General features: G+C 31.4%; 1 protein-coding gene across 1 annotated transcript; it reads right to left on the bottom strand.

Annotated features, from left to right (window-relative positions):
• On the bottom strand, positions 1 to 25,811 carry Mondo (MLX interacting protein mondo). The gene is made up of 16 exons (XM_083040628.1): positions 24,818 to 25,811; positions 17,478 to 17,843; positions 8,099 to 8,205; positions 6,515 to 6,588; positions 5,926 to 6,051; positions 5,521 to 5,734; positions 5,130 to 5,225; positions 4,759 to 5,035; positions 4,104 to 4,671; positions 3,830 to 4,012; positions 3,383 to 3,524; positions 3,002 to 3,102; positions 2,451 to 2,914; positions 2,160 to 2,283; positions 1,931 to 2,060; positions 1 to 1,782 (listed from the first exon to the last, which is right to left on the bottom strand). The coding sequence occupies exons 2-16, from the start codon at positions 17,831 to 17,833 to the stop codon at positions 1,661 to 1,663; spliced, it is 3,084 nt and encodes a 1,027-aa protein (XP_082896754.1). The 5' UTR covers positions 17,834 to 17,843; positions 24,818 to 25,811; the 3' UTR covers positions 1 to 1,660.
• Between the last annotated feature and the right edge of the window lie 461 nt (positions 25,812 to 26,272).

Genomic DNA, 26,272 nt, shown 5'->3' on the forward strand with positions numbered 1-26,272 from the left:
TTCAGATTTCTTCATGTTGTTATAACATTGGAATAATAACATGTGAATCTTTATGATACATATTGTACAAAAGAACATCCCTTTTCGACGAGTTCACTTAATATTATTTATCACTTATACATGTACATACACAATGTGAGTGTGTTGTCTATGTGAGAGAGCTTCCATATATTGTATTTTGAAAAAAAAAAAAAAAAAAAAAAAATGTATAATCTAAAATAAAATCACAAAGTATACAATAAAATGTCAATTTAAAGAATTTCAAAATATTAACTATTTTGTTTTCTTATCTCGAATTATAAATTTGACTATATACATTAACAAAAAAAAAAAAAAAAAAAACTACAACATACAGAAGCCTCTTTTGTAGCTTAAACTATATTCGGTATTCAAATGTTTTGCAAGTGATTTGTACATTATCATGAATTTCATAATAAAGATCTCATATTACGTAACAGTGCAAACATGTGTAATTTATGAGCAACCCTCTTTTTATATTGTTTACATAATCAATTCTGTGTAAAGTTTATATAATCCTAGCAGTTTTGATGTATAATTTAACAGCAGCATATTTATCAAAATAATTGATAATTTATATCAAGGAAATTATTTGCATTTCTCTATTTCTTCTTATTAATTTCAAAAATTGATCTTCTTTGACTCCTGAATCGTCTTTGATTGCAATCTATCAAAATGATATTAGTTTATGGCACTGATTCCATTATTTTTGATATTTAATTTTTATTGCATACTAATTTCACGAAGAAATGGATTCAATTTGAACAATTTGTTCATGGTACAAATTTGCAGAAATTTAATAATTACAATGTAACATTTTCAATTGTGTGATAATATATATTATATAATATATATTTATATAACATTTTTTAAAAAATAATTTTAATATTAAATTTTTTTTTTTTTATCTTTTCATGACAGAAAATTTGAAATTTTCACATTTTAATAATCATATTTATCAATCACTATTTTTATAAGCTGGATATTTAAAAAAACAGAATGAGTTTCTTGATAATGTAAAAATTTATAGTATAAATGTTTAGCATTAATTTACTATAAATTATATTGGACAATTGCATAAAGATGTAACTTTTTCTCTCTACTGCAAGTAAATATTTTATAACTGATATTGTAAAAATACTTTTTTATTATTAGTATCGCGTTTTTAATGCAAATTTGAATACTATTATACAAAGTAAATATGAAATGTTTTTTTTACCAAAAAATCATTATTTGTGAATAATTATACTACGTATCGATATATTATGTTGTCAGTATACACATTTCAATATGTGTATACTGTACCATGTAATATATACATACATATAATACATGTATTTATATATATATATGTATGTATATATTTTATTTGAATTTGTAACATAAAACATTTTTTATATATATTCTGTAATAAATTTTACAATTTTAGTATATCGCAATAAAAAGAGGAATTGCACTTATTTTCTTTGTTTGCATTTCTGTTATCGTCAAATAACAAACTTCTTCACTTTTTATTTTGTTTTGCATAGACTATAATTTAAGCTATACGGTAACTATCATCTCCCTTACATTCGTATATATATATATCTAAACCTTGAACATTTTTATACAAACAGATTATAACAAGAATTTGCGCACTTGATCACTGTGTGGATCGTCGACGTTCCGTCCGATTAACTGCCGCGAGTGCTTCCTCGGGTAGGCGGGCCGGATCTGATAAAATATCAGTGGCAGTACACAAATTCCTTAGAGAATTCAGAACAGCTGAAAATGATACTTTAGTTAAAATAGATATATATACATATATATAAACATTTTCTGTGTGTGTGTTTACTTTATTAATATTTTATCTGCAGAATAAAACATTTAAAAGAATATATGTGCACTTTTTTAGACGTCTCACTCTACCAACCTGGTCTGAGATCGACGAGCGAGCAATGTTGCTCTACCCACAATATTGTACTTCTATATAAATCCTCGATACTCGCAGTCGAGACTGAAGCATTGAAGGACACCATTAACGGTTCCAGCAATGCACTGAACTGATTATTTTGTTAAGGAAGTGATCTTTTAGAGCTGTATACATATTTTGTACATCTTACTTCGAGTTGACATTTGATGTCAAAGAAAAAAAAGGATACAATCCAGAATTTCCAGTTTTCTCGTGTGCGCGTACGTACGTATTCATCGAACATCTCTTTCATTTTACTGGTTCTATGTCTAGAAACTGGAGCACCCGTTGCAGGAAGCATAGATTGACAATTACTATAAGAATATTATTTGGTCATGAAGGATTCAAGACTAGTCAATTTATATAATCATACATTTAACATATTCGTTTTTGCACGCTATTACACTTGATATATTCGTTTTAAAATAATAAGCATTTATGTTTTTTTTTATTTATTGAGATTAGTATTATCTGAACATACCTAATAGACGTATTAAGGCACTCGATCTGATGTCTCAGGCTATCCATCTCCTCTTTCAATTGATTTCTTTCCGCTCTGAGCTGCCGGATGTAATCCGCCCCTTTCTGCAGCATTGCGGCTTTGCTCAATTTCGCGTTGGAATTTTGACTGAGCTGCGGTATCAAACTGTGCAACATGTCAAAACCATTCTTGATGTTATATCTACGTTTCTGTTCCGCATGAATATGGCCGACACGTCTCTGCTCCTTATACCCGCCTCTTTCTGAGTCACCCTTGATATATCCACGAGTAGGCGATAAGGGGCTACCTATGCTCATGGGGCTATGCAAAGGACTAAGGCTTAAAGCTTGGGGACTGTGCGCATTAGAACTGCTATCTTTGGGAGAACCAGGACTATTTTGAGACTGGTGCGTTTGGTTGTTTGCGTTTAGAAGGATTTGTTGGGTTGTAGATGGTTGAATTGCCTGCAAGAAGATATAAATAATTGATCTTTAAAATGAATTTGAATGGATTGTAATATATATAAATTGAGTGACATTTCTCTCTGATACCTGTTGTTGCGTTTGCGTCTGCTGCGGTATGCTAGATGTCTGCATCGTTTGAACAGTCACTGGGGTCGTGATATGTTGCGCAGTCGTCACTTGCGTTATTTCTATCATAAAAATAACATTGGTTGAGAATAAATCAATGCGCGCTCTTATCCAAATATTTTACTATATATATTTAATTAAATTTAATTAATATATTTAATTAAATTCTTCAGTATCAATTTATCATTATTTTTGTATTAGTATTTTTGTATCAGTTTATATTTAATTTAGTTATTATTGTGAGTTATTACTGTGTTTACTACATAATTGTAGTTATATGGATCTTATAAGATATGCACATTTTTCTTGTATGAATAGTAATATTATGATAAAAATACATACTATTTGTGAGCAAATGTGCAAGCAAGACATTATTATTCAGATTCAGAGCTGGATCGCTCACTGCGGATACCAGTGGTGGATGTATCCTGGGCGCTGTTAAAGAAGAGCTGCTTCGTGATCTATTCCTTCCTTTTATTTGTACCTAAAGAAATGCAATACAAGTTTTTTAATAAAACATTTTTCGACCGATACATCTAAACTATTTTGTTTAGTAACGATTATTTGTATAAATAATACAATTGAACACTTTCAGGAGTTGTAGATTAACTTTTAAATCTTTTTGTAAGAACTAATTAGAATTCTTATTGAGAAAATATAAGTGTTATTTTTAAAAAGAGCTAAAGATTTAATACTCACTTTAATACTTTTTTTTGTCTAACTTGTATCGTTTCAAAAATATTTTACTTTCAATACATGGATTATTATATATATGCATGAGATATGGACCTTAGGTCGTAAAAATATATCTTCTTTCTCCGCGTTGGACGTTGTCGGTTGAGGTAGCAGTTTAGTTGGGTGCAGAGCGGGCGCTGTAAGATCCAAACCAGTAGCTCTACACTGCAGCAATATCTGCGATTGTGACGGTTGCTCCGTCGAAGAAACCGATACCACTTGTTGCGTGGGATGTGTCTGAAAAATAACATAATATGTCTCTTCAACTCTTTATGTCTCGGCCGTAAAGTCGACCATGATCGTTCAGCAAGCATTATTATCACTTTACCTTGAAGCTATTAGTGTTAAATTTACACTGTTGAGCATTGAGGTTTTGTACGAGGTTCGGAAACTTGTAACACTGTTGCTGCGGCTGAACGATTTTGTAAGGCTTGCTGGACATCGGAGAGACGGTCGGTAACGGCCTTATTGCTGGATGCTGAGTCTGCAACGACGCGTTGCCAGCCTGCGCGGCGAAGTTTTGTTGCACCGTCACTAGATTTTGCACGGCGGCAGCAGCAATCGAGGATATCTGATTGGCGTTAACTGTCGCCGATTGATCATTTAGCGCCGCACCGATCTGCACCGTTTGCGATTGACTCGGCATCGGTGCTAATTGCACTGTCTGAATCTCCATCGCGTAAGATTGCGGCTGTTGTGACTGCGGCTGGAATCCCGGATTTTGTTGCTGCGCGCTCGTCGCTTGATACGTATTCTGCTGTTGCTGTTGGGATTGCTGTATCATACGACTACCTCTCGACGTCGTCCTACTACTTCTATTCTTTTCTCGTCCAGATTGACTCGTCGCGGCGGACTCGAAATTTGACTGAATAGCACTGTAATCTTCATTCATAGCTCTAAATAAAAAAAGTGTGATACATCAGTGAATTATAATCATCGGACTTTATTATATTTGTATAGAAACGTAATGATTTCGTACTTACATGTTATTTCTATATACACTTGCTGAGTCAGGTTGGGGCTGAGTATATATCTTGGCTGTGTACTGGAGATTCTGCATACTAGCCTCTTGCTCTTCCTGTGGTAGCTGTTGCTGTTGCGAAGTCTGTTCGTTCTTTATCGTCGTTGGATCCTCGCCTATTTCGTTCATCTGATTAATTGGTGTCATCAGGTCCAGATCAGAATAATTAGGATTTAAACTGCTATTCCGAAACATATCGTCCTCCTCGGGTACGGGAGGCAATTTTGAGTTTAGGAATTCTTGAATCGAGATAAAAAAAGTATACGACATGTGAGAAACGTTCTTCGAGTTGTCTGAGAAATCTCAAACTCAATGTACATCATTATTATATACCTTGCAATGGTTCTAAAGTGTCCATAAAATCGTCTAGAGTTGGTTGTAAAGGACATAGACTAGGTTGCATGAAGTCTGCTAAGCTGGCACCACGTGCTATCGAATCATATTATAAATTCATGTTACGTAATACTTGTATAAAATAACGTACAGAATAAAATTTTATTATTAATTAATTACTAAATCTTTTATCCATATTAATAATCAATATTAATTAATTCTTATTTAAAAATGTTATTTTTTAATAACGGCAAACACACGATTCTCCGAAGATTTGCATAAAAGCGGAAATTTTGAAAATTGCGAAAATTAAAATTTATTTTATTTAAAAAAATTTATCCATTTAGAAAATCTATTTTAGAAGAATCTATTTAGAAAAATTAAAAATTACCTATTTCTCTAGGATCAGGAAAATATATTGGTTGGTTTGAGCTGATGGTCGAGAAGAGGGTGTCAGTCATCAATTCCATATAGTCCTCATCAACCATCATACTCTCCCCACTTGGAGCTCCGCTGGTACCACCAAATACATTCCCTATACCCGTTCCAAAATTACCGGTGGTTCCGCCTCCATTGCTCCAATCTAGCATGTCCATTGATTCCATCTAAACCACGTTACGTATTATGTATTTATACTTGTGTGATGAAAGATAGGGAAGCATATTTTTATTTTTTTCGACCATATTATTCTTTTGTGCGCATTTATAAAATATAAGCGAAAACAATTAAAAAAGAATCTATCTAAATATACCTTAGCTTTTCCATATATATATTTTTTAAATATAATATTACGTACCATCTCTGTACCATCCTTGTTCGTCCAGCCAAGGATCCTGTTTCGGTAGAACATTCGCCATTTCTTGTATTCAGCTGTAACGGCTGCAAGCTTTCGTTTCCAGTATTTCCCCTCTAAGACGACAGCCTGATAAAGAGATACGCCGTTGATTCACGCTCACACTAAGCGTAGTTCTTATTATCGGACTCAAAAAAAAATCACGTTTACAACTTCACGAGCTTATTCGGATTTTCTAACTTCTTCGAGTGCGCGATGATGCGTTAAATGTGGCTTGCTAGCGACATTTCGAAGAATTATAACTGCTACAACGCAATTATCTAATCAAACGAAGCTGCCGCCAATTGCGATAAAGACACTTTCCAATTGCGTAATTCAGTAAAACCGAATAATACAAATCGCTACTATTTGATGATTATTAATATTGATGTGCGCGATGCTCGATCCGCTACTGATATCAAGATTGAATAATTATTGTAGAACATTACAAGTGTAATTTTTTTTGCGTGATTGTCGTAAATAATAGGTAATTGTGCATATTTTATAAAAATATAATATATCGTCAAAATTTTGAGGATATATAAGGACATACCTCGGGTTTATTATGAGTATCAACGTCAAGTGGTGACGCAAACTGGCACACCAACGTATTTTGCTTCAATATAACTGAAAAAGAAAAAAAATTATTTTATTATATGTATAAATATAATCTTTAACCCTTCACAAATCTTCAAATATTCTAATACATATATATTGAATTATTACATTTATTATATACAATATACACAAAGATAGTTTTTTATGTCTGCTCTACCTTGTTAAAGCTATCTGAAAAAATTATCATTTGCAAAAATTTTAATTTAAATAAATGTAATAAAAAATCAAATTTCGCGATTTTCAAATTTTCATATATTAAAATAACTTTGTTGTTTAATTCGAGTAAACAAATTCTTCACGTTCCAGAAAAATAATTTCACGTTTCCGTAAATTGTTGGGCGATAAGTCGAGAAGGTTTACTTCAATTTGTCGTGCTTAACGCCATAGTTACATTACGATTATTAACGTGTCGTACGTCGATGATATAAGCGAAGACTTAAAAAAAAAAGTTTTTGAGACACAAACCACGGTTTATAATAAATATATTTAGACAATTTACTATTGTCGATTCATGTAATAAATACAGAGTGTATATCTGTAGACCGATTCAAGAAAATCTATCAAACAATTAGAACAGACATGTAAAATATAATAATTCCATCATATTTTTTTCCCGTATAATTTTAATAATTTCAGTAGTTTTAATGTGATTTTTATAAATAGTTTTTATAAATGCAAAAGTACTTGTGTTGCTCTTTTTTCCCGATTCTATATAATTATTTTCTTATCTTCCTGCTTCGTTCCAAGTTATCTTTCATGTTCGTCGAATTGATTAGTTGATTAAGAAACGTGTGTACACATAAAACGAGCCTCCTCGGCTCGTAATGATACGTTGGACGTAAGCCAGGTGAGCACAACGAGTACTATTGGTGCGAATGTAGCACGCGGAGATGGAGCTCTTTAAATAGACGGATAATTATTTATTCCTTCTTTTGAAGAATAGCAAGACAGCTGTATCAATTCGAGTAAGCAACACTTTGCGTATCACGGTAATTGAACTGTCAATAATTCGAAGCAGATTGAAATAGAGATATTTTGGCTAAGAACAAAAAGATAGGCTTCATGATAAAAAATTCATTCAAAATTTGTAAGCCCTACTTTAAATATAAAAAATCAGTGAGATATATTCATAATCCATTTTAAATACAAAATTATATTTAAAATAAATCTCGCAAATTATGAATTTATTTCATTATTGCATAAAACGCTTCACTATGGATGGTATAATTTAAATATATAAAAGCACTTTCGGGATTCGAACTGATTCGATTTAGTATTTTGATTAAAAATATGTATGATGGAGATTATAATTAAACTTGTGGATGTGTCGGTAGATCGAAGATAATAAACTTGTAAAGATTATTATTACAATGTTCTGCCAATAAGGCAAAAATAAATTTTCTTCGATAAATTACAATTAGATGAGAAGATATTATAATTTCGCTTATTAATTTCGTTTATTTTGAAGAGATATATGTATCGATCCACTAACAAAAGTACTAAATGTTTTCTTTCTTACATTGCATGTGCCAGCACCTCCAAATCACGTTATTTAATCTGATCTTGTCCTTCCATCTTAATCGGATTCCTTTAAAGCGATTCCACTTGGGCGATGTCAGCTTCTGTCTGGAACAAATTCAAATGCCCATACGTCATATCCACTGTGGGAACTATATATTCGAATTCTGTATAATTAATTAAAGATAATTTTTCATATTTATTATTTTATATAATTATTTCATTTTTATATGTTTTATAAAATATTTAAAGATTCGAATAAAACATCGTAGATGTATTTTTAGCCAATTAAAAATTTTGGATTTTTTCTTAGCAAAAATTTTATATCATTTTTATAACTTACATTAGCTTTCAACATAATAAATATCGTGGTATAACTAATCTTTAAAATAAAATTTTATTACAATAGAATTCACTTGAAGTAAAGAATAAGATTTTGCTGATACTTTGGACACATTTTTTTCTGAGAAAATAGATTACGAAATGATTGAAGAATACATTTACAAAGTTTGTTATTGTACAAAGCGTTTAGAAAAAAATATTGCATGTTTCATAAATTTTATAACAATTTTTAAGTGCAATGATTCCCTTTTACGATACGGATGCATTACAATAATTAATTTTAAAGATGCGCAATGATTTTGTCTTATTAGTAGACGAGTGTTTGTGATTTCGACAAATTTATCTTAGCGAGTATCGCAAGAAAAGACCATTTGCTTTGTGCGAGTTTTGCGAGACGCAGTTAGAGCGTCTAGTGAATTTCCACGCGAGTTCAACAAACCACGCGTTTGCGCATGTATAATATTTTTCCCTGCCATTTCATTAACATAATTAAAATTATACTTTTAAACATTTCTATAAGGTTGATGAAATATTTTAATATATATATATATATTTCTCGTTATAAAACACAAGTATTATTATATCATTATAATATTCTTCCTACACACACAAATCTAATTTATAAAATTATTTTAATTTATTCGCATTTGTAATTTGTAAAATTTTTCATATTCTACATATAGACAAAAATGAATTTATAATGCAGAGAGTAAACAATATTACAATAAAATAATAATAGGGATATTTAAATTAAGTCTTTTCTATTAACAAGTAAATTTTTTGCGTGATAGATATAAGAATATATTAATATATGAACCATCGAATTGCGCAGAGACACGAGTTTATTTTTAATTTCTGAATGTATGTAATTCTGAGACGAACTTTTTATTATCGCCTCGTTCGTCGATATATCGCCGACGAAGAGTCAACAGTAAGAAAATATCTTACTCGTAATCGGAAGATTTCCACATTTACTCGTATCTCGTGACAGACATGGCGAGGGTTCTTCTCCTTGGCATTAGACCCTGCTCGGATTCTTCTTTCCGATACTATTTTCATTTTTCTAATTGTGTGTGCGTGATTAGATAAGTCGTAACGGGTCGAGAAACATGGCTAAGGAAAGAAATCGCTTTGACAAATCGAGACATATCGTTTCCGTCCAGAATTTTTATAAAATCTAGTTGATTTGTCAACGAAATTAAAAAAAAAAAAAAAAAATCGTACAAAATGATTGGATATATCTATTATAGTAATTATATAGTATATAATTAGTCACGTGTGCGTAAAAATGTTCTTCGTGAAACAAAGTAATTATGTTGTAACTATTATTGTAATATTCTTTCTTTCATATATTTAAAGCAATAAAGAAGTAAAATGGATGTTTATTATTTAAATTACGATTGTATAAAATTATTTGTATTTAATTTTACGGTTGTGATATAGTAAAAATCGCGTATATTACCTTATTCGAGTGAAAAAGATTAATTAAAGCCTTTCCTTCCATTACCGAAGAGGATAATAAAATTATTCTTAAACTAAGCGCAATTTCGATACGTGCGAGTGTGCGAAAAAAATACGTATATATAAATAAATATTGCATGAATTTTTAACTGTTTTGTTTATTAGTTACTGTTAGCTCATTACATGTTACATCATTAATGATAGTAAAGTTGTCGAATTGCCTTATTTGTAATGTTGTTTAAAAATATGCAAAGTTCAAGGTAAGAGCATGCTCTTCGTGGATATTAATTATAAAATTAAAAAAAAAATAAAATAAAATAAACGGATAAACGAAGGAAAGGAAAAATTGCTGGAAAACTACTGCTTCAATTAAGCAGGGTAAAATAAGCATCTTTTCATTAGAAAAAATTTTGTTAATAATAACTCTATAATTGTTTATTTATTAATATGCCATTTAAATTATATAAGTTGTAGAAATCATAATAATAAACATCGATTTTTCTTATTTTTCAAGAGTTTTGAAGTTACGCGGTTTATTACTCTTTATCGAGTTAAATTTAATTAAATAGCATAATTAGGGGAAAAAACTTTTCTCATAATGCATGATGTCTAATAAATTCTGTTTGTCTGAAAATACGCCAAGTTATCGGTGTGCCCTCTTCATTTTTAGCTTAAATAAAAGCTTTAATGAAACATAGTGCTCTCATTATCAGATAACGATTTATTGTTTGTTGCACGATATGCGGCTCGGATTGCCATCGCCATCACATAGCGCGATTATTATCGCATTGTTGAACAACTTAATTAATGGTCGCAATTGTAAAACGATTTTCAAAAAAAGAGAAATATGAAATACAAATAGCGTGTAGAACGAACAAAAGAAGTTCCAGTCGCTTGCTTCGATAAGCGCCACGAATCCCTCGATACCGCTCTTATTTTAAGCGCTTTAATTATCTGAATTATAAGAAGAGAGCAAAGATCGCACCGTGGAAACTAAATTTGTCGTGCGTTCTCAACGTCGTCTGTGCCAAATATCTCGGACTATACAGGATATTTTAAAAATATAATTTGGGACATAATTTAAGATAAATCTAAAGAGTAAATTAATTTTTCACACATATAGATTTATAATTTTAATTATTAAATTCTTAGATTAAATTTTTTCGAATGAGTCTTGTAAAAAAATACGTAATATTAAACTTCTATAAAGCAATATTCTAAATTAAAAAATTTAAATTAGAATTCGATATATTAAATTTCTTTCGAGCGAGTTGAAAAATGTAGAGCCCCCCCCCTAAAAAAAAGTTCATTGGAGGTAGGGTTACCATAATAAAATTTTCAAAACTAGAACTTATAGGTTAAAAACCCCGGACATTTCGCTTACAGCCCCGGACACATACAAAAATGCAAACTGGTTAGCAAATTAATTATAACAATAAATAAATAATTATTTTACATCTCGTTTTTATTAGTATACTTAAAGGAAAATGAAAAACTTTAAACCCCGGACCAATCCCGGACATTCATAATTACCCCGGATACATTCGAAATATCCCCCCGGACGTCCCCGGACGCCTTAAAAAAGAGGACGGTGTCCGGGGAAAAGAGGACGGATGGCAACCCTAATTGGAGGAGATAATGGAAACGCGAAGGGTATTCCGATACATTGTGAAAATTGCCGGCATTTTCCTCAAATAGCTATCGAATGATAAGTGGCTTCCGTGCAATGTTATCGAGCACTGTAAATATACTGGGTCGAATAGCCAGGGAACGGAAATAGATTGCGGCGACCGATTGGATCGGTGGGCGAGCCTCTTCGGCTCGTGAGTGCGGATTCCTCGGCCTCGTACGCGTCTCGCTTGTTGCATGTCGCGTCGTACGGAGGTGTTACGTTGCCGGAACAATGTACGTACTACGAATGCCATGGCTCGTTATGACGCAGTGGCCTTGTGTGTCGATAAAAGACACGTTATGCGCGACACAATCGAGGAGAGGAGGGTTCTTACTTTAATCTAGCGCGATTCGCATTTTCGCGAAAGCGATGCTCTCTCTCTCTCTCTTTCTCTTCCTCTCTCGGAATCGATATTTAATCCCAAGTGTACAGTGATGTTAGGTAGACGAAAAAAGAGATCTTATGTATCGAAGCATTTAATAAAATTGAAATAAAGTTTGTCTGCTGAAAAGCATAATTTTTTATTTTAATTCTTCAGTAATCTAATCACACGAATCATTTTTCTGACCGAGAAATCATTTTTTAATTTTCAAACAACTGTCATCATTTTAAATAAAAACTTGAACGAGCTGCAATCGCAAAGATGGACACATCTCAATATGATGTAAGACGTAAGCGATAGCATGCAAAGAAAGCAAACTTTCTCATGATACGCAGATAGCGCTTACGTAAGGAAAAATTGAGGATACGTTTACTATGATATGATATGAAACTTAAGTGAGTGATCATAGAGCACATTTTGTATTTAAAAAAAATTAGAAAATTTTGATAAATGTTACAACGTAGTTTTATTAGCTCGTCGATGTATTCAGTAATAAAGTTGTCTACGTTATTGGAATTAATGATTTGACTTAATTTTACAATGAGCAATGTTTTATTAAAAATTATTTAAATACAAATTATTTGCTCAAGTCTTCGAGAATAAAGAATATTTACGTTCTATACAAAAACAAATTGAAGTTTATGATTTACGTCAGCAATCCAAGACGGTTCTAATAAAAGCAGCGAGTCTATCTCAGTTTTGTCAAGTATTATAACCATAAAAATTCTTCATCTATAAAATATAACTCTTTCATCTCATTCATTGCACATTTAAAAGTTGCATCGTAAATTATTTAGCCAGGATGCAGAGGGAAGATTGCATCGGATAGATTTTACCTTTCATGCGGCAATTCAACGAAGGTCTTCATTGAACACATTGATGTTCTAATTCCGCATCACCATCACGGAATGAGTCTCACGATTCATTCAATATGCTATATAACGCGCATTTAACGTGCATTATGCAGCGTAAGATGTAGAAACGAATAATGCGGGCACCATCGATCTTGCAAACATCAGGTTAATTTACGACGTAAATTCCGTGTAATTTTCTTTTTTCAAATGTAATACCGCGATAGCGGTATCGAAAGTGTTGTCCTAATTATCTAATTTTATTTTGTCATCCAATGTATGTTGCGTTGATTATTAGTAGTGCGAAAATAATTTATTTTTATAGAGATTCAAGATTATATCAGATTATTCAAGATTAAAAATAAAAAAAAATTATTAATAAACATTAATTTTCTTTTGTAAAAAAAAAAGTCCAAAAATATATAAATATCTTCTGTGACATCACAAATTTAAATAATAATTTATATTGCATGAATTGAATAATTCTTTAATGTAATTTTACACATCTATTTTATTCTCTGATATATATATTTTAATAATTTTTCAATATATTTGAATTTCGATTGTTTAATATAAATATAATTTTTATATAATCAGATTTGAAATTTTGGTTGCGAGCAGACACGTTGATGAATAATAATCGATAGTTTTTATGATATGCTGGCAGAGATATTTAATAGCCTGTGTTTTATAATTCGTATAGAAATGAATAAATATAAATTTGTAAATAAATGTGATAAAATAAATTGTATTTGTTAAGATACGTGTGTTCTGCTTCTATTAGATTGCTGACGTAAAGTTTAAACTTCAATTCGCGATTGTTGCACCGTGAATATAATTATTTCTTAATTTTCTTGCATGATTAATCAATTAGAGCATGAGCATTTAAGAAAATTACGCATATAATACGAAGATAATATAGTTCTCTATTCTGCAATATTTTTGAAATATTCTACAAAATTTTAAGTTTTAAATAAGTATATTATAGGTATTTATTATAATCCATTTTAATTCGTCGTGATTTTTTAAATACATGTGTGATACGTGAAATGAAAATATTTCTATGAAGATATTATACGAGTAATAATTGTAATAAAGAAAGAATTTTTACGTACCGAATCAATTTTGCACGGCAGGTTGTTTGCGAGAAAATATTACTCGAAAACCACTGAATAGTACTATAAGATGATGTGATTGTATGAAAAAAAAAGATCAGCGTATTCGACAATTGCCGGAATTACTTTTATAACTTCATATATTGTAAATTCCGCGTTCAAATAGAGGAATACCATTCCAATAAGAATTCTAACAGATACGTTTCAACCGAATGACATTATTCCGCAAACTGATTCTTAATCGCTTCATTTATTCTTTTTGCGCGATATAACGCCCAACCTAGAGGCTCAATTAAATAAAAAACTTGTTATTCAAATCTATATATGAATATGAGAGAATCTATACTATGAGAGAATCTATACTATGAGAGAAAAAACTCATATGCTTGAATAAAGCTATATATTTAGCTTTAAGAGAATTTCTTCGTTCGAGAGCTCGAATTATTTTATTTTCAAAATATTTTATTTATGACTGTAGAAAATTCATTAAACGAAGCAAATCAATCAAATCTTTTTTCTCGCATTTCTTTAATTTACAACATTAAACATGTTGCGAACTATGTCAAATCTTGGCATTACGGTGAATTTAAATTTTTACTAATAATAAATTTGCTTGAAGTAAAACGAATTCGTAATAAAATTAATTCGTTACGTAAGCGCCATACAAAAAGTCTCATCTTATAAACCGCGCGAGCTTGAATATGTTGTCATTCGTTATTTTAGAATAGCAGAAATAGTTTTATCATAACGCGCTTATTGATCCGATTTACGATATTGTTATTGCGGCCGTTTACATTGCGTCATTTTATCACGACAAGGAAGACAATTTCTTTAAAATCTTATCACTGATAACGCGACGAGTCTCAACGAGATCGATTGACATGACGTCGTGTTTTCCAGAGTCGTCGAAGATATAATTAATTTGGTCTCATGTTTGTCAAAACATCGAAGACGGAAGTCGATATTGTGCAGTGCAGTATCGGTGTTACGATTTACCGGAAAATTGATTGAAATTATATTGTGTCATATCAATATATCCTCGGCTAAATCATATTGATGTTATTTTCAAATTATGTGTCCATTTCTTTATCAATTGCAACTTTATATAACATATAACATTAAATTATATGAGATGTTATATATGTATATGTGGCAAACGGAATAATATGTATATACCATATATAGAATAAAAATTTTTAATTATTTTAATAGACTATATATTAAAATATTTTTTTAATTAAAGAAGTTGATTTGCTATGATTTTAATTTAATCGTGAAATAATTAACTCGATCAATGTTTTTGTAAATTATTAAGAATTTGAGAGTCTCTACACAGAGAGAATTTTCTCTTAAAATTTACCCTGAAAATCATGGTAATCGTAAGAGAACATGGTATAGAAAGAATTTTATGAAAATTTCTCTGATTAATATTTATCACAATAAAAATAATAATATCTACACGTTAAAATATAAAACATGTTTGATTAATTTTACTATGCAGTTTGGTAAAATTAATCAAACTTGTTTTATATTTTATTGTGATAGATATTATTATTTTTATTGTGATAAAAATATTAATCAGGGAAATTGTCATAAAATTCTTTCCATACCATATTGTCCCACGATTACCATGATTTTCAGGGTAAATTCTAAGAGAAAATTCTCTCTGTGTATATTTATAAATAATAATTCTATAAAATAATAAATGAAATAAATAGAGATATATATGAACGAAAGTGACACTCACATTGACAAGTGCAATTTTATGATATGAAAAATTCGCACAGCGCAAAAGAATAATATACGTCAGTCAGATACATAATTATCTTATGTGCTGACGTATTGCATGTATACGATGACGTTACAGTTGATCGGCTCACTCTGACGTGCAATAAAATTGCTGTAGATATGTATATAGGTTTAACGGTGCCTATTGTATAATCGTATGTACACGGAAATGGTAATCGTGGGACAATATGGTATGGAAAGAATTTTATGAAAAGTTGTCTGATTAATATTTATCACAATAAAAAATAATAATATTTATCACAATAAAATATTAAATATGTTTGATTAATTTTACTAAAAGTATGATAAAATTAATCAAACATATTTTTAAAATTCTTTCCATACCATATTGTCTCACGATTACCATGATATTCAGGGTAAATTCTAAGAGAAAATTCTCTCTGTGTATTTATGAATAATAATTCTATAAAATAATAAATGAAATAAATAGAAATATATATGAACGAAAGTAACACCCACATTGAGAAGTGCAATTTTATGAAATTTTCAGGGTAAATTCTAAGAGAAAATTCTCTCTGCGTACAGTTAGAATTAACTGAATTTTTAATCGATCTGTGTTTTCCTTTAAATTTATCAATTTTAATAAAATGGAATATATACAGTAGGATTGCAAATGTTATACCTGAGTCAACTTTAATCGAATTGTTTGCGGTAACGGGAAATACATTTGCGGTGTGGACATCATCGCGAGGAAAAACGGAAATTTGTCGGCAGAAGCCGTCCGCGCGCGACTTTAGCGAGGCCGCGCTTAATTGTGGTGTTGTCGTTTGGTTCTACGGCCTCTCTTTCATTAATTCAATTGTCTTTTATCAGCGGGAATGCTACTAGTCAGCCTAGACCGGCAGAGCATTTGTCCGGTTGCCGAGTGCGAGCAAAACACGCCGCGGAGCAACTCTTTATTCTTTCAAAGAATATATTTTTCTTCGAGACGCTAAAGTCATCTTACGAATGTAAGATCTGTTCGTATCAGTATTATTATCTTCTTGCATTATATACGTAAAAAATAGAAAAGAAAAAAAAGTACAAACAAATTTGTATTCAGAAAAAAGAAAGAAAGTTCACACAGAAACGAACAGATTTATTGTTATTCATATTTTATTTCATCTAATTTCGAGATGAAGTCGATTATTATGGTTGTATTTTTCAAAAGAAGAGCATCTTTTCTGGGTCTCTTTGACTTCGAAGTATAACAATGCCCTGCTGTGAAAAAGGGGACCCGACATCCGATTTTTTATTTTGAGAAAAATAAGAAAAGGAAGTACATTCAACTTGACTCTTTCGTTTTATCATTTGAAGCGTTTGTAACGTTGCTGATTAAAAATACTTCAATTTTATATTGCATTCGTAATGATATTAATGATTGATATTAATATAAAAGCTATAATGAAGATGTGGATTGTGAGAAAAAAAATTCGCGTAACTTGTAAAGCATTTAATATAATCATATATAAATGTTTATTATATAATATCATAGATAATTCTTAATTTGAAGTTATATATATATATGCGATGCAAATAATTTACTCGTATTTGTAAAATGAGTGAGAAATGTGTTTCAACGATTTTCAAGAAAGCTTTATAATTATTTTGACATTACCTATGTGTATAATAGTTAAAGGCTCGAGTTTTCGCATAAAGAATTTAAGAGGGCTTAAGAAAACAAGCTCTTCGATTATATAATCGATCGTTCAATATAGACTTTATCTTATATTATCGTTAAAAATTGGCGGAAAAAAAGAGGAACTCACCTGTAGGCGAGAGACATGCACTGGAAAAGCTTGTTCAAGGACGTTTCGATGCTCAACTGCTGGGACGAACTTCTGCTGTACGACAGGCCGCTGCTGGCGAATCTGTCGTGAAAGAAGCCGGACGATGCGATGATGGAGAAGCTGGCGGTCTGCGTCTCCTCTTGATCCGGGACCGGCACGGCGAGATCGTCCTCATCCTGTGCCTCGGCTTCGAAGTCCGACACCATGAAGTGACCGGAGTGTATCGTCTCGCGCGAGTCCCGTCCGCCGTTCTTTTCCCGTTTATCATTGCCGGCGCAATGAAAACCGCCCTGGCTCGTCATCGACGGCTTTCGATATATCAATTCCGCTTGCATCTTCGATCCTCTGCGAATATACGATTGGAGCTTTCGAATCTCAATACTCTAGTGCTTCTACCTCGGGCGTTCTCGATCGTTTTAGGAATGAAACGAAGTTGGGATTTGAAGAGCGGAAACTCTTGACTATGCGTGATTTTGAGATAATATTCATACGCAAATAAGCTACAGTAAAACCGAATTTTCTAAAGAATTATCTTTCCACTTATAAGTCACTGTGCATGTTTAATTCATGCACAAATAATATATTCGAGCAAAACAATAAGATAAATATATTAATTGAAAAATTTCTACGAATGTAGAAAATTAAACACTTTCATCTTACTCGAGTGAAAAATTTTCTAATTTGCCGATTTTTTTTAAACATTACGGCAGCAGATTTATAGATTTTAATCGAAAGATTCGATTATGTCTGATTTATTTTTTTTGTGATTTGTGGAATAAGGTCGTTGAAGTAAAATATGGCAGGATTAGACGACCCTGTTTCAAGAAATCAGCGCACATAACAGCGTGCCGTGTGATAGAAGAAAAGCTCGTCAGACACAACAAGCCCCAGTTATCGAGCCTACGATAAGCTCACATCAGTTCATAACACACCCCTTTTTTCTAAGTATATCATATTTGAGTACCGCGAAAGGGAAAGAGAGAGAAAATGTGTATGTGTGTGTATATATGCCTAAGTGTAAGCTATAAAAATTCAGTGCGGCTTAAACACGTTATGTAAATCAATATTGTGGATAAATCGATATTGTGGTACACGAGCTTATACATATGTTTTTCAAAGCTGAGTTATACGACACGTAAATATGCATGGTTCGACGCTAACTTCGACGATAGGATTACTCAGCAAAGTTTAAAGCCTCTTAAACACATCACAAATAGATTATACGATAGATTATAAATATGATAAGTGACATACATATACATACTTTGCAGCATGTGCGGGTAAAATAAAAATCGCGTAAAAGAATTTTAATTTTTTCACGGCGATATTATAATATATATAATATATTGAAACATCTGTCAATTAGCTGCATTCTTCGGCTCCACCAAGTATTGAAGCAACCTCGATATGACTTCCTGTCGATGCACAATTAATTTCGCGATAGCACGTGCGGAAAATAATCGGTATCCCGCCTCTCGGTTGAATGACCGTATCACCGAAAATGTACAATCGGTCTTATAATCGTAACAATTCAATTTTGATGAATAGTTGGACGGGATTTTTGCACTGACTTTTCTCTCAATTATACTACTATATGTACCGGCTAAAATTAAACGCAGCCAAGACAATTCAACTTGACGATATATTTCATGTACTGAACGCAATCGAACGATAATTCGGTCAATCTTGCATAATAAATTTTTCTTCTGTGCTATCTGTCTGAAACATCTATATTTCTTATCTAAAGAAAATTAAAATTGTTTATTTTAAAATAGTTCTTTCTATGAGATAAAATTTTTCTTCAAAATTTTTCCCGACAGTCCGATAAGAAAACGACAATATCTTTTCTGTTAATTTTATGCTCCGATATATTTCAAATAAATCGATTTTAATTCTATATTGTTGAATTATTATTATTTAATATAAACGCCAATGTGAGATTAATAAATTTGTTATAAATTCACGCGATGACTGAATAGAAAATCATCTATATATTCCTTCGAAAATATACATATCTTAGTTGATTCAACATTTTTTTATAAGTAAATAAAAAGAATAAAATCATTTTTCTTATTAAATTACCGTAAAATTGATTCATCACGCGACTGGTTGTTAAATATAAAGAAAGCAATAAATTTTAAAATAACTGAAAACAGTATTATTATACGTTATTATTATTATTTCAGTCTTAATATTCTTACAATTAGTGATATATTAATGCGATATCTTTATAAAGTTGCATTTTAGTTTCAGCCTTATTTAATCGATTATTAGTAAGATATTGAGATATACCAGCTCAATTTGTTCTGATATTGATACTATTATAATTCAATTTTAGAAGTATATTAATTGTATCCGTCTTGATACGGTTTCCGATCGTAAGAAGCTGTTATAGGGAGTTCCAGATTTCATTTCCAAGCATACTTAATTTAGCGTAGAGATAACAAAGCTATAAATAGAAGGAACAGCAATTAAGGAAGCAATCGTGTAACTTTCAGACGGAGCTTTGCTCCACGTGGCGACGAAACCACAAATTCTAATGCGGACGTAATTCGATCCAACTAACGCGATCTATTAACGAATAGAGAAGTTTTAGATCAACCAATATATTCGTAAAACGAGGTATTACTCGTTATAACCGGTTATTCACGCGGATTTTTCGTTATCATTCGGATAATTTTATTAGGTCCCAGATGGTGCTTCAGTAGCACCTGACGTAACTTATCTCCGGTTATGGTTCCCTCGACCACGATCGTATATGATTCGCAAGCCTTTAGATTCCCGTAAGCTTAACTATGCCTAAGATCACGTGCTTTTTTTTAGCAATCTTTACAATTTTAAAATGAATTTATTACACATCGAGAGAGGTGCCTCACTTTTGCGAATCGTACCCAGAGAGAATTTTCTCTTAGAATTTACCCTGAAAATCATGGTAATCGTGGGCAGGGTTGGCAAAATTCCACATTTTTTGGATAAGTCCATGCCAATGTTAAAAACCGGTATTTTCCGGAAAAAACCGGCAAAAACTGGTACTTTCTAATAAAAACAATAAAATAAATAAAAAAATTATTATATCTTTAAAGTTTAAAAAAATGTATCTCAGGGTTGGGCAGATACTTCAAAACAAAATATTTAAATACAAGATACAAGATACTTTTTGATACATATTTAAATACTATTTAAATACTTTGATTTTGACATATATTTAAATACTAATTGTATTTAAATACATTTATAAATATTTTTAAATACAATTATTCTTTAAATTTTCTGATTATATATTGAAAGTAGAATTGTATTATATAAAAATAGAATCAAAAGTAAAATCAGCACTTTGAAAGATAAGTTTATTTATTTTAACTTTAAACTTCATAAAATAATAATAATTAAAATAATATTAGATATATAATAGCATATATTATATAATTTATATATTATATATAATAGCATATATTATAGTAATTTAAGTATAGATTTTTCAATACAGTACACTCTATTTATTTATCATCACTACAAACTATAACTTTGGTAATTCTTATTGCCTTTTAAAAATACCAATGTTACAAACATTTTGTCAGATAGAAGATCACGAGTAGACGAATGTATAAATCCCGTAAAAGAAAACAGTCTCTCTACAGGAGCGTAGAAGAACATAGACTAGTATTAAATTTTATAAACGCCTTTTGCACACGTGGGATAATAATGTAATTACATAAATACATTTAAATACAAGATACATTTAGATTAAATAATTAATTACAAAATTCAAGATACTTGATTATTCGGTATTTAAATACTGTATTTAAATAAGATACATATCTAAATACGTATCTCAGATACTTTAAGATACATATCTGCCCAACCCTGATGTATCTCATATATTAATTTGAATTAAAGAAGATTTTATATTTCTCTTATTTTTTTAATCATAGTGATTAATATGATTTATTAATTAAAGCAAACGCATATTTTTTCATAAAATTATATAAATATATTTTAATGTAATCATTTTTATAGTTTTTGCCAGTTTATTCCATTGGATAAAAAAGTCCGAGACGGTAAAAACCGGAATTTACCATGGTTTTCTCCACTCACTGGACTTTTCCGGCCAACCCTGATCGTGGAACAATATGGTATGGAAAGAATTTTATGAAAATTTCTCTGATTAATATTAATTGCAATAAACATAATAATATCTACACGTTAAAATATAAAACATGTTTGAGTAATTTTACCATGCAGTTTAGTAAAATTAATCGAACATGCGTTTTATATTTTATTGTGATAGATATTATTTTTATTGTGATAAATATTAATCAGAGAAATTCTCATAAAATTCTTTCCATACCATATTGTCCCATGATTACCATGATTTTTAGGGCAAATTCTAAGAGAAAATTCTCTCCATGCAGGTATGAAAAACTGCAAACTATTCATTTTTCATCAGAACTATTATTTCGTAATTATTACTTGAGCTAGACATCACAAAAATTTTTGTGAAAATTTAATCGTCAATTAAAATCAAAAATTAAATCTTACGTTTCTTTAATCGTAACTTTTAGGACTAATTTGGACAATTTTTTTTAGCAAAAGTGTCAAAGAAAATGATTACTTATCACACCAATCTTATATTTTTACAATTAAGTTTCAAATTAAAATTTCAAATTTAATGTACATGTATAATTATTAGATTTTTTTTATGTAAAATTATTTAATCTTTTTTCAAACACAAAAAAAAAACAAAAAAACAAAAACAAAAAAAAACAAAAAAAAACCAAAATAGCCAGTTTTTGAATTCTATGCTGTAATATGCCGGTACTTCTCGCTATCTATGAAATGTTAATACCCTTTGACCTTACGAACTGATTGTATCACAGGGCGAAGTCAAATGCCTTATCTGTTCGCTTATATTAACGTCGCACGCGCTCCGCTTAGTTTTCGGATTTTCTAAATATAAATAAATATTTATATTTAGAAGATTATAGCATGTGATGCCTATAATCTTCTCACGCTTAAACATATTTTGTTTAGAAATATCATAGAAAACGATTAACAATTTCAAAATAATACCAAATAAAATACAAGTAATTTACAATGAAATACAAAACAAACAATATCGATGTGAGTTAATAAAATTTAAATTTGATCAATTTAATATTGAATTTACAAGACAATGTTCGTCCGTTTGATTTTATATCGGAAAAACTAATAACATTGCTATTTCTGATTCTAACTAAATAATGGAAAATCTCACCATTGCATGGTCTTAATTTAGACTACGTATTCCTGTAATTTTATTATAAAACATAGTAATTCGATTCAAATAATCATTCATGAGTATTATCTATATATTTATATTTGAATGCTGATTTATATATGCTGATAAATATTTAATTAAGCGTGAAATTCGATTGATTAATGTAATATTTTTATTCGCATACTCGTAGATTATTATTAGTAGAGTATATTTTTATATAGAGATAAAAAAATAAAAATAAATACATTAAACAGATAATTATAATTCCGCAAAATTACTGCCAACATATTAATCTCATTTTCGTATATCGTATTTCGTATTATCAAAGATAGTCTTAATTCATCACGTAATATCTTCAACCTGATATTAACTTGCGAATCACAGAATATGAGCATACATGTAATTTTCTTGTAGCAAAAATAATAATCCTTTACTGTTGCATTTATTTCGTATAAATTAAATCTCTAATAAAAATAATTGAGTTAAGTAATTATACTATTATGTTATTATGCATCATAATATAAGTGTAATTAACAATTACGTAATTGAAACAAAAATACTGTAAATTGTAGCAAGAAAGAAAATAGATAAGTTAAAATTAAATTAATACATATAACACTTAGTTCATATTATTATGTATGAAACTTTTAATATCTAATTAATTATTATTGATTTTAAAGCAGCTCTCGCAATTTAATTCTGTTTTTAGCATTTTGCAATTGTATTTTTTTGAATAATGTGAAAAAATAAGATATGCATTTTAATGCAATAGAATTTTCGTTGCTATTCGTTTTAATTCGCTTAAAATATTAAATACATTAAATTGATTCTTGAGATATTTCCTACATATTAATATTTGTTTTATATTTTTTGAATGATATAAAATGATATAGAAAAGATATCGTACGATTTCGGGCAATAGAAATTGTCTTCGTCACTACTTTGTTTTGATTCGCTCGAAACGTTAAACACCGTTACGTCCTCGACATAATATTTATACGTTGAACAAACAAAAGTTCCAAGTATTCCTTTAATAGCAAACAGGATTAGGAATTTCTATTTTTCATTGAGTTCTAAACATTATATTGAGATCGTACGATACACGAGGTTAACAACATATCGAACACGCGTGTTTACAGTGCTTTCTCGTAGCGTGTCGAAAAGTGGGGTATTTGGCAACAATAAACGTATGTCACCTGTCAATACGCAACACTCTACGGATCTATATTTCGATTCGATGATAGAAATCTGCGCGTTATATCAATCCTTCCTTTCTGAAATGTATGTATGTTTAAGATGAAATATACAAAGAAGCGAGAGAAAGGAAAGGGAAATAAAAAAGAATACAGACTATTGAAACAAGCGTGAGGTGTAGTGAAGTTTCCTCTCACTTTTTCGTGTTATCGTCTTCCCTCTTCCTCCCCCTTCCCCCTCTCTTCCGCCTTCTATTTATGCTTTTTCTCCGTTCAAGGGGCAAACTGTTCAAAGCTCATTAGGAATGCGTTGCGTCGTGGTTTTCCTTATCGCGTCACTCTGCTCGATTTTTATCGCGAGCCTCTGTCTTGCGTCTCATGGAAATCGCCCGCACGTTTCTCCATCGTCACCAGCGCGTTTTCTGTTTTATCTTCTCTCTCTCTCTCTCTCTCTCTCTCTCTCTCTCTCTCTCTCTCTCTCTCTCTCTCTCTCTCTCTCTCTCTCTCTCTCTCTCTCTCTCCCCTCCCCCTACAGATAAATAACGCAGTTAAGAACTCGCGCTCACGAGTCATTATTGTTCCCATTTTGTGTGCGTACAAAGCTATTCATTTCCTTAAAACGATCGAGAAAAAAAATACATCTATTCGATGTCGCGCACCAGATGTTGGCCCGATGCTCGATCATTCGTCGCGCAAACAATCCGCGTACAAATGAACGAACGAATGAACGAAAGCACGCGCGCGCGCGCGCATTACGATAGCACACATACGCATATATATACACACACACGAACAAGTCAAGACGACACGATACGATACGATATATACGACACAAGACGAGACGAGACGAGCCTCCGTGTCACACTCACCTTCTGGATCTATTTCACAATTCCTGTTACCACTCTTCGTCGTTTCTATCCTCGTCGATGTGGCCTCCGCGATTGCGGCTCCGTCGAATTATTCTCCTTCCGTAACCTCACTCTCGTCAAGCTCGTTTCCGCACGTTTGCCGTCAGGCTGGGCCGCGAGGCACCGTGCCCGGGCCCGGACGCGGCCCGTACGCGTTACTGCACGACACACTCTCGCTCATGATCGCACTGCGACGCCATTTGCGCACGAGTCCGCATTGTCCGCGATACACGACTGGCGCTGGCGCGCAACATCGACTGCGTACAGCTGACGCGACGCGGCCGCGAGGCGAGCCGGCCAATGGCGGCGCGCGTCTCTCTCCCCACTCCTCACTCCCTGCCGTATTTACCGCGGAGCATTATTTTGAACAAACGTGCAAAGACTAACGACACGAATGAATTTTACGATACAAATTCGTCGCATTTAATACGACGCGATTAATACTGTATTCTCAGTAACTCAAATGAAACGGATGATTCTTCTAACCTTGCGCTAACATGTAATTGTGACTGCAGCGATTAATCGCAACAATCGATGTTCTTTTCGCACTTTCACGATGCTTTATCACGATTATGTTCTCATATCACGAATGATTTCACATAACACACTGCGAGATGATCACGCGGAGACTATTAAACATCTCAATTTTCGATTTCCGCGTTAACAATAAGATCTAATTCCGAGAGATACTACGCGAATTAAATATGGCTGTCGTGACGTTATGTTTAAGGCTGCGTTCGTTGAATGCTACAACTGTTAAGAGCGATTTGATTGACTAATCGGGGCAAAGAGTTCTTTATCCTCATTGGTTAATAAAGAGCTTCCAACACTTGTAGCATTAAGACGAACACATTAATTTATTCGCGGGCATATTTGACGCGCGCGTTTCGTCTCTATGAATATTCGCGCATCATGATTGTTAACTATTTGAAAAACAATACTATCATACAATCAAATGAAAAATTATTAGAAAAATTACTATTTTATTATTACTATTAATAATATTATTATTCGTTTCCTAAACAATCAAGAATAATAATACGAATATTTAGAAACCAAACATATTAAATGCGTTCTGTTATATAGGCAAATTCATATGTAAAGAATTTCTAACAGAATGTATGCGTACAATATAAAAATACATTGAATATAATAATAAATGCGTATAACGTTGACGGATAGCAAATAGAAACGCATTAACAATCAATATATGTCTTGAATATAAAACGCGAATGTATTATATAATAATTGTTATCATTGATAAACGCGTTGCGATATTTATTAGATAATTTATCACTTCCGATATTATAGATCGTGTGACACAAGTGAGACTCGAAAGAATTCCGTCTAGTTTTCGCGACAGTCGAGATAATACTGACAATAATCATGTTGATAACACTCTGCGACATGCGTGAG

Source organism: Prenolepis imparis, unplaced genomic scaffold (assembly GCF_030444845.1).
Source record: "Prenolepis imparis isolate NDT839.2.m4 unplaced genomic scaffold, iyPreImpa1.0 SCAF_6, whole genome shotgun sequence".
Taxonomy (NCBI): domain Eukaryota; kingdom Metazoa; phylum Arthropoda; class Insecta; order Hymenoptera; family Formicidae; genus Prenolepis; species Prenolepis imparis.

Excerpts from the sequence above, each read along its gene's own strand:
- Mondo (XM_083040628.1), bottom strand. The coding sequence starts at position 17,833 with ATGCAAGCGGAATTGATATATCGAAAGCCGTCGATGACGAGCCAGGGC. Across the intron at positions 6,589-8,098 it reads GAGGTGCTGGCACATGCAAT|TTATATTGAAGCAAAATACG; the intron begins GTAAGAAAGAAA and ends TTTCTTTTTCAG. Across the intron at positions 5,226-5,520 it reads TCCTGATCCTAGAGAAATAG|CACGTGGTGCCAGCTTAGCA; the intron begins GTAATTTTTAAT and ends ATGATTCGATAG.